Genomic DNA, 9,258 nt, shown 5'->3' on the forward strand with positions numbered 1-9,258 from the left:
ACCTCTATCTTTTACTCTTTATGAGTGGATTTATCTTTGGAGCCCTAAGATTGATATTTGAAAATATTAGGGATTTTGACAAGGAGTATTTGGGCAAGCTAAATAGCTAAGATTTGGATGTTTTAGGTAAGTGTTTATTCCTCTCAAAACTATTTTTACCCTATACTATAAATTAAGCTTGTGTTCCGAATTGTTATAATGAAGCTTGAGCTGCGTATTTTTGGACTAGAAACGTTGCTATGTAATCTGGACTGGAATTGTTGTAAACTGTGTTTCTGGACAGAAAGTATGGTCTTATTTAATCTGAACTGGAATTAACACCATGTGTAGTGATGGTTGAATGGTTTATGGTTGTTGTGCTGGTAGTAGTTGGTCCAGAGTTTGAATTTGCTTTGCTAATAAGGCCTTATGTTTGTTTTATATACGTAATATATGACTTATGTTTGTTTTATATATGTAATATATGCTTATAAAATGAATTATTTGTTTAAAGTGAGACTTGAACTCTTAACCTCTTGCTTATTAATTTAAGTTTTTTTCCAACTAAGCCATTTCAATCCCTTTGAAATTACTTTGGTTTAATAAATCATTCTATGATTTTTAAAGAGTTATGTACTAAGAAAATTATTATTTTGAGAATGGTTTATACCTTGCATATTTCTTAGTTTGATAAACTTATTATCTATTTTGGAAATAGGTACTTTGTTATGTGATTTTAAAGAAATGATTTTTGCTACATCGGGCTATTTGATTATAAGAACTATTTGGATCATTTGATAAAACTCATGAGGCAACCTACATTTTGTTGTTTGTTTTGTTTGGCTTGGAACGTTCCTAATTGCTCATTCTGAATCGTCGAGCTTGACTCATTCCGAATCGTCGAGTCTTTTGAATTCTTTGTTGGAACGTTCCATCCGGCTCATTCCGAATCGTCGAGCCTGACTCATTCCGAATCGTCGAGTCTTTTTGGACCATTATACCAATAATGGCATGTGCCACAAAATATAATGGTGGTTGTAGGTTGCCAATGGGTCATATGTTAAGGAATGATTTGTGCTTTTGAATGTCTTTTGTTATGAAATATTGTTGATGCCCATGTAGCTAAAGTTTCTTGTTTTGTGAGCTTATGTATTGTATGATGGAGTATATTATGACTTCGATATGGTTTAAAGATCAAGTTTTGCCTCTAGTTATTACTCTAAAGCTTTTTGTATTATATTGGGGTTACTTGATCCGGGGTTGAGAGGAGTACCACTTACTGGGCATTAGCTCATTATTTGTATTTGTTTTTCCTCATGTTTCAGAGTAGTTAAGGACATGTGAATAGCACGAGCACAAGTGGTGGGGTCTCGAAGGTGACTTTTGGAAACTAGGAGACTTAGTCCTACTATTGGAGCTTATCACAGATTTTTGTTTCTTTTGGATATTCCCGTTGACCCTTTGTATTTTGGTAAACCATTGTGCTTGGTTTTGGTGCTTGTAATGCATTTTTTCATGCTAGTCTTGATTGTAAATATTTAATAGTGGTGATTTGGTGAGTTTTTGGGAAGAACTAGTTGTTTATATTGGCCATAAAAGTGAGGAATTGTTATGTATTAAAGTGTTGTTATGAAGGTTCCGAGAGGTATATATGGCTAGGTTTCGTATTTTTATAGGCTTTCATGTAGCGATACGGCCGGGTCATGTCCTAGAAGCGGGGCGTGACAGAGTTGGTATCAGAGCCTAGGTTTGAATCCTTAGTTGGTCAAGAACTTAAGTTTAAATTTTTGCAAAATTAGGCTTTAACCTTGTGGCTGATAAGTTTAGGCTTTGAGCAAGTTTTAGCTAGTTGTGGATTCCTAAACATTTTTGCTAATGTGGTCCTACTTTCTCTGTTGCGAATTTAGGGAGTGTTGCTTTACTATGATTAGGAGGGGTGTTCGTACACGTGGTCAAACTCATCGAGGTAGGCCATCGACAAATGTGTCTCCCATTCGGAACATAGCTGTGGATGCAAGACCATCAAGGAGTCCCCCGGTTCAGGGAGTCAATCCTGGAGCTGCTGCGGCCCCTCCTGGTGCAACACCTACAGCTCCCCCAACTACCTTGCCAAATACACCACCATTAGCTACTCAAGCAGATATCATTGGAATCAGTACTGTTGTAGCTAATCTAATTCGACAACAGCAAGGACAACAAGATGTCACTACCCAGTCTTCATATTTCGAAAGGTTTAGGCGAGTGAACCCCCCTACCTTTAATGGTGGCCCAGATCCTACAGCGGCAGAGAGATGGATTAAGGAATTGGAAAAATTATTTGATGCAATGCAATACCCTAACGACGTCAAGGTAGCAGTAGCCGTTCCTTTATTGCAAGGGAATGATGAGCATTGGTGGGAGGTAGAAAGGGCTGCCCACCCTGATGGTGTTAATTGGCAAGATTTCAAAAGAATTTTCTTTGACAATTTCTTCCCTGACAGTTTGAAGACAATCAAAGAAAATGAGTTTCTGGACTTAAAGCAAGGAAGTATGACTGTGTTGGAGTATGCGCACAAGTTTCATGAGTTGGGCCAATTCTGCTTGAGATATATGATTGGCGAGAGAGACAAAGCTAGAAAGTTTGAGCGGGGACTAAGACCTGATATTCGAGATAAGTTATGTGGGACCATCTTCACCACCTACTTGGCTGTGTATATGAGCGCTCTTAAAGCTGAAGCCGAAGTGAATAAGCAAGCTGAATACTGGGCACGGAAGAAAAGAGCAGGGCCCAAGATATCTAAAGAAGCTAGTGGTTCTAACAATAAGAAAAGAGATGTTGGATTTCAGAAAAAGGAAAATACATGTGGATATTGTCATCGATCTCATACCGGTCCATGCCACCGTAAGACTGGAGCTTTCTTTGGATGTGGACAACAAGGCCATTTGATCAAGAATTGTCCCTCCATGAAGAAGAACGAAGCACAGTCGACTCATCCCAAAAGGGCTAATGCTCGGGTTTTTGCATGACACAGGAAGATGCAGATAAGGTGGACAATGTAGTTGCAGGTATTATTCCCCTAAACACTGTGGATGCTTATGTGTTGTGTGATTCTGGTTCTTCGCATTGTTTTATTTCTGAGAGGTTTGCAAAGAGCTTAAATTTGCAAGCTAAGAAGTTGAGTGAACCTTTATATGTTAGTACCCCGATGGGGAAAATTGTGGTGACAGACACTTGGTTTCAAGATTGTCACCTACAACTTAATGGGAGTAATGTGTCAATTGACTTAGTTCAACTAGATATGCGGGATTTTGATGTGATATTAGGAATGGATTGGCTATCCAAAAACTATGCCTTCATTGATTGTGCTCGTAGGAAGGTGGTATTTCAAATTCCTGGGCAACCTATTTTTACTTTGGAACACTTTCCTAGGAGTGGGGTGTTGGTTTCGAGGGTGCCATTAAAAGTAATTTCAGCATTGAAGGCTAAGAAGGAATTGAGAAAAGGGTATAGAGGTTTCTTGGCTTATGTAATGGATACCCACCGTAAAGAAGTTAAGTTAGATGATATCCCCGTTGTTAAAGAATTTTCGGATGTGTTCCCAGAGCAATTACCTGGATTACCTCCAGATAGAGAAATTGAGTTTGAAATAGAGGTTGTTCCCGGAACCACTCCAATCTCAAAGGCCCCTTACCGCATGGAACCATCTGAGCTACGTGAGTTAAAGGTGCAATTACAAGAGTTGCTTGATATGGGATTTATTAAACCTAGTGTATCTCCTTGGGGTGCACCAGTGTTATTTGTGAAGAAAAAAGATGGTAGCTTGCGATTGTGTATTGACTATCGGGAATTAAATAAAGTTACTATGAAGAACAAGTATCCTCTACCTCGCATAGATGATTTATTTGATCAGTTGCAAGGTGCTAAATACTTCTCAAAAATTGATTTGAGATCAGGGTACCATCAATTGAAGGTTAAAGCTAGCGATATACCCAAGACTGCTTTTAGGACCCAGTATGGCCATTATGAATTTTTGGTGATGCCGTTTGGGTTAACTAATGCTCCTGCCTTCTTTATGGATTTGATGAATAGGGTCCTCAAGCCATTTCTGGACAAATTTGTTGTGGTATTTATTGATGACATTTTGATATATTCAAAGAGTGAGGAAGAGCATGCTCAACATCTGAGGATCATCTTGCATACCTTGAAGGAAAATGAATTGTATGCCAAGCTAAGTAAATGTGAATTTTGGCTTAAGGAGGTATCTTTTCTTGGTCATGTGATTTCTGGAGATGGGATTTCTGTGGACTCGGGTAAAGTTGAAGCGATAACGCAATGGCCGAGACCCACTAATGTCACAGAAATAAGGAGTTTTCTGGGTTTAGCAGGTTATTACAGGAGATTTGTGAAAGACTTCTCATTAATAGCTATGCCATTGACTCGGTTAACTCGGAAGGGTATAAAGTTTGATTGGGATGAGGAGTGTGAGAAGAGCTTTCAGGAATTAAAGGAAAGATTGGTTAATGCACCTATCTTAACCCTACCATCCGGGGAAGGAGGATTTGTTATTTATAGTGATGCATCAAGAAGAGGATTAGGATGTGTGTTGATGCAAAATGATAGGGTGGTAGCCTATGCGTCCCGAAAATTGAAGCCCCATGAAGTTAATTACCCCACTCATGACTTAGAACTAGCAGCTGTGGTATTTGCTTTAAAAATTTGGAGGCACTACCTATATGGAGAATCTTGTCAAATATTCACGGATCACAAGAGTTTGAAGTACCTCTTTACCCAAAAGGAATTAAATATGAGACAACGACGATGGTTGGAGCTAATCAAAGATTACGACCTCTCTATTAATTATCATCCGGGTAAGGCTAACGTGGTAGCCGATGCTTTAAGTCGTAAGTCCTCCACGGTTAATGTGACAATGGTAACCACTCAAACCCAATTGTTGAAAGACTTGCAAGATTTGGAAGTTGAGGTTATTTCGCAAGATAAGCAAGGAGGAATTTTGGCAACTATGACTGCAAAACCAGTATTATTAGATCGCATCAAAGCGGCCCAAGTTCTAGATCCCGAGCTGATTAAGATTCGGGAAAAAGTTCAAACGGGTAACCCAAGAGAGTTCGGTATTCATGATGATGGATCCCTATATCTCAAGTCCCGACTATGCATTCCAAATGATGTTGAGATAAGGAAGGATATTTTAAAGGAAGCCCATCAGTCTCACTTCTCAGTACATCCAGGTGCTACCAAAATGTATAGAGATATGAGAAATAATTTTTGGTGGAGTGGTATGAAGCGGGATATTGCTGACTTTGTGGCTAGATGCATGGTATGTCAACAAGTCAAAGCTGAACACCAAAGACCTGCAGGATTACTGAAACCCCTAGAGATACCTCAGTGGAAGTGGGAACATATATCTATGGATTTTGTGAGTGGATTACCGAACAGTCAGCATGGGAAAAATACCATTTGGGTTATTGTGGATCGACTTACTAAGGTTGCACATTTTCTACCCATTAAACAGACAACTCCATTGAATGACCTAGCTGAGTTGTATGTGAATGAAATCGTAAGGTTACATGGCGTACCTGTTAGTATAGTATCTGACCGGGACTCTAGATTTGTGTCAAAGTTTTGGAGAAGCTTACAACGAGCCATGGGGACTGAATTAAGATTAAGCACTGCATTTCATCCACAAACAGATGGGCAAACCGAGAGGACAATTCAGACTTTGGAGGATATGCTTCGAGCTTGTGTTTTGGATTTCAAGGGTAGTTGGAGTAAATACTTAACTTTGATTGAGTTTGCATATAACAATAGCTACCAATCAAGTATAGGGATGGCACCTTTTGAAGCTTTATATGGAAGGAAGTGTAGATCTCCTTTATATTGGGATGAAGTTGGAGAAAGAAAGATCTTAGGACCAGAACTTGTACAACTCACAGTTGAGAAGATTAAATTAAGTAAGAAAAGAATTAAAGCCTCTCAAGACAGGCAAAAGAGCTGGGCTGACTTGAAAAGAAGAGAATTGGAATTCAAAGTTGGGGATTTGGTGTATTTAAAGGTTTCACCAACTCGAGGAGTAATGAGGTTTGGAGAGAAAGGGAAATTAAGTCCACGTTACATTGGACCGTTTGAGATTCTGAGTAGAGTGGGTAGTTTGGCTTATGAGCTAGCACTACCACCACAATTAGCTGGAGTTCACAATGTATTCCATGTATCAATGCTACGAAGGTACATTGCAGATCCGAGTCATGTGGTGGAGTATCAACCACTACAAGTTAGGGATGACTTAACATATGAAGAAGTACTTCTTCGTATCATTGATCGGAAGGAACAAGTGTTGAGGTCCCGAGTAATCCCTTTTGTTAAAGTGCAATGGTCACATCATACCCCAACAGAAGCAACATGGGAAAAGGAAGATGATATGAAGGATAGATATCCTGAACTCTTCAAGTTTGAAGGTAAGTAAGTTTCGAGGACGAAACTCATTTTAAGGTGAGGAGATTGTAATACCCAATTTCTTATAAATGCAATTATGCTTAAGTTTTATTAAGTGAAGTCAACAAGTCAAAGCTTCTTATTTTGATATTGGATAAAATTACCAAATTACCCTTCTTTACCCTTAAAGGTTAAGGAACCACATGAGTCTTGGATAAGCATCATATTTGAAAGAAGACAAGGAGAGCTAATTAGAGAGAGTTAGGGGAAGGGAAAACCTTGAAGCTTGGATCTCCATCTTCTTCAAGCTTAGATCTCTAAGATATTGGGTATTCTAGGTGAGTTTAACCTCTATCTTTTACTCTTTATGAGTGGATTTATCTTTGGAGCCCTAAGATTGATATTTGAAAATATTAGGGATTTTGACAAGGAGTATTTGGGCAAGCTAAATAGCTAAGATTTGGATGTTTTAGGTAAGTGTTTATTCCTCTCAAAACTATTTTTACCCTATACTATAAATTAAGCTTGTGTTCCGAATTGTTATAATGAAGCTTGAGCTGCGTATTTTTGGACTAGAAACGTTGCTATGTAATCTGGACTGGAATTGTTGTAAACTGTGTTTCTGGACAGAAAGTATGGTCTTATTTAATCTGAACTGGAATTAACACCATGTGTAGTGATGGTTGAATGGTTTATGGTTGCTGTGCTGGTAGTAGTTAGTCCAGAGTTTGAATCTGCTTTGCTAATAAGGCCTTATGTTTGTTTTATATACGTAATATATGACTTATGTTTGTTTTATATATGTAATATATGCTTATAAAATGAATTATTTGTTTAAAGTGAGACTTGAACTCTTAACCTCTTACTTATTAATTTAAGTTTTTTTCCAACTAAGCCATTTCAATCCCTTTGAAATTACTTTGGTTTAATAAATCATTCTATGATTTTTAAAGAGTTATGTACTAAGAAAATTATTATTTTGAGAATGGTTTATACCTTGCATATTTCTTAGTTTGATAAACTTATTATCTATTTTGGAAATAGGTACTTTGTTATGTGATTTTAAAGAAATGATTTTTGCTACATCGGGCTATTTGATTATAAGAACTATTTGGATCATTTGATAAAACTCATGAGGCAACCTACATTTTGTTGTTTGTTTTGTTTGGCTTGGAACGTTCCTAATTGCTCATTCTGAATCGTCGAGCTTGACTCATTCCGAATCGTCGAGTCTTTTGAATTATTTGTTGGAACGTTCCATCCGGCTCATTCCGAATCGTCGAGCCTGACTCATTCCGAATCGTCGAGTCTTTTTGGACCATTATACCAATAATGGCATGTGCCACAAAATATAATGGTGGTTGTAGGTTGCCAATGGGTCATATGTTAAGGAATGATTTGTGCTTTTGAAAGTCTTTTGTTATGAAATATTGTTGATGCCCATGTAGCTAAAGTTTCTTGTTTTGTGAGCTTATGTATTGTATGATGGAGTATATTATGACTTCGATATGGTTTAAAGATCAAGTTTTGCCTCTAGTTATTACTCTAAAGCTTTTTGTATTATATTGGGGTTACTTGATCCGGGGTTGAGAGGAGTACCACTTACTGGGCATTAGCTCATTATTTGTATTTGTTTTTCCTCATGTTTCAGAGTAGTTAAGGACATGTGAATAGCACGAGCACAAGTGGTGGGGTCTCGAAGGTGACTTTTGGAAACTAGGAGACTTAGTCCTACTATTGGAGCTTATCACAGATTTTTGTTTCTTTTGGATATTCCCGTTGACCCTTTGTATTTTGGTAAACCATTGTGCTTGGTTTTGGTGCTTGTAATGCATTTTGTCATGCTAGTCTTGATTGTAAATATTTAATAGTGGTGATTTGGTGAGTTTTTGGGAAGAACTAGTTGTTTATATTGGCCATAAAAGTGAGGAATTGTTATGTATTAAAGTGTTGTTATGAAGGTTCCGAGAGGTATATATGGCTAGGTTTCGTATTGTTACAGGCTTTCGTGTAGCGATACGGCCGGGTCATGTCCTAGAAGCGGGGCGTGACATGTACCTTGTGCTTCTTGAGTTGTGCCCTTGTTCCCTTGTCTTTCCAACTTTAGTAAGGTAGGAATGTCTTTCTACCTAAGGTTTGTGATTCAAGCTAACCTAGCAACACTCTCTCATTTCATTCACCCTACAATCTAAACACAAAAATCTCTAGCCTCTCTCTAAAAAGAGTTAGCTTCTTCTCCAAGCTAGGATTTGAGCATCTAAGTCTTGCAAGTTTGTCTTCCAAGATTCCTACTTTCTTCATCTTGAGCATAGGGGAGGGTAAGATACTTGGTCCTTTGATGTTTTTAACCTCCTTTTAGGTGTCTTTTTCTAAACATAGAATTTTTGTTGTCTTTTGGTTTGTGTATGAAGTTGGTGTGGAAGAAGAGCTTTAGGAAAGGCTTTCTAAGGGTGAAAAGAGGAAGTTATTAGGCTACAAAGCTAACCCATGCTTTACAAAACCTATTTTCTTACTTATTTGATGATTCTTGGCTTCTACTTCTGATTCTTGTGTTGATTTGTGAGATTTGATGCATTGTCTTGCGGTGATGCATGTTTAGAGCTTGTTCTTAGGGTTCTTGAATGCCATTGCTTGGATATTTCTTGCGTTCAAGTCATATTGTTGTTGTGTGTGAGATTTTGGGTGTTTTGGACTTGAATTTGGACTTGTTGTTGAAAATCCCCGAAGGGATGATTTTGGTGTACAGGGTGTACCCGCGGGCGGAACGACGGGCAGAGTCCTACCCGCGGGGAACAGGTACCTCATGGGTTATGTACACGCGGGCGGAGGTCCACCTGTGGCCCCACCCGCGG

The 9,258-nt window shown here is 38.4% G+C and overlaps 1 protein-coding gene across 1 annotated transcript; it reads left to right on the forward strand.

Moving 5' to 3' along the window:
* Positions 1-1,902: 1,902 nt before the first annotated feature.
* On the forward strand, positions 1,903-2,985 carry LOC109155212. The gene has a single exon (XM_019302929.1). The coding sequence runs from the start codon at positions 1,903-1,905 to the stop codon at positions 2,983-2,985; it is 1,083 nt and encodes a 360-aa protein (XP_019158474.1).
* The last annotated feature ends 6,273 nt before the right edge of the window (positions 2,986-9,258 follow it).

Source organism: Ipomoea nil, unplaced genomic scaffold, assembly GCF_001879475.1.
Source record: "Ipomoea nil cultivar Tokyo-kokei standard unplaced genomic scaffold, Asagao_1.1 scaffold2694, whole genome shotgun sequence".
Taxonomy (NCBI): Eukaryota; Viridiplantae; Streptophyta; class Magnoliopsida; order Solanales; family Convolvulaceae; genus Ipomoea; species Ipomoea nil.

Bases quoted from the DNA above. Each gene is read 5' to 3' on its own strand.
- LOC109155212 (XM_019302929.1), top strand. From the start codon at position 1,903: ATGATTAGGAGGGGTGTTCGTACACGTGGTCAAACTCATCGAGGTAGG.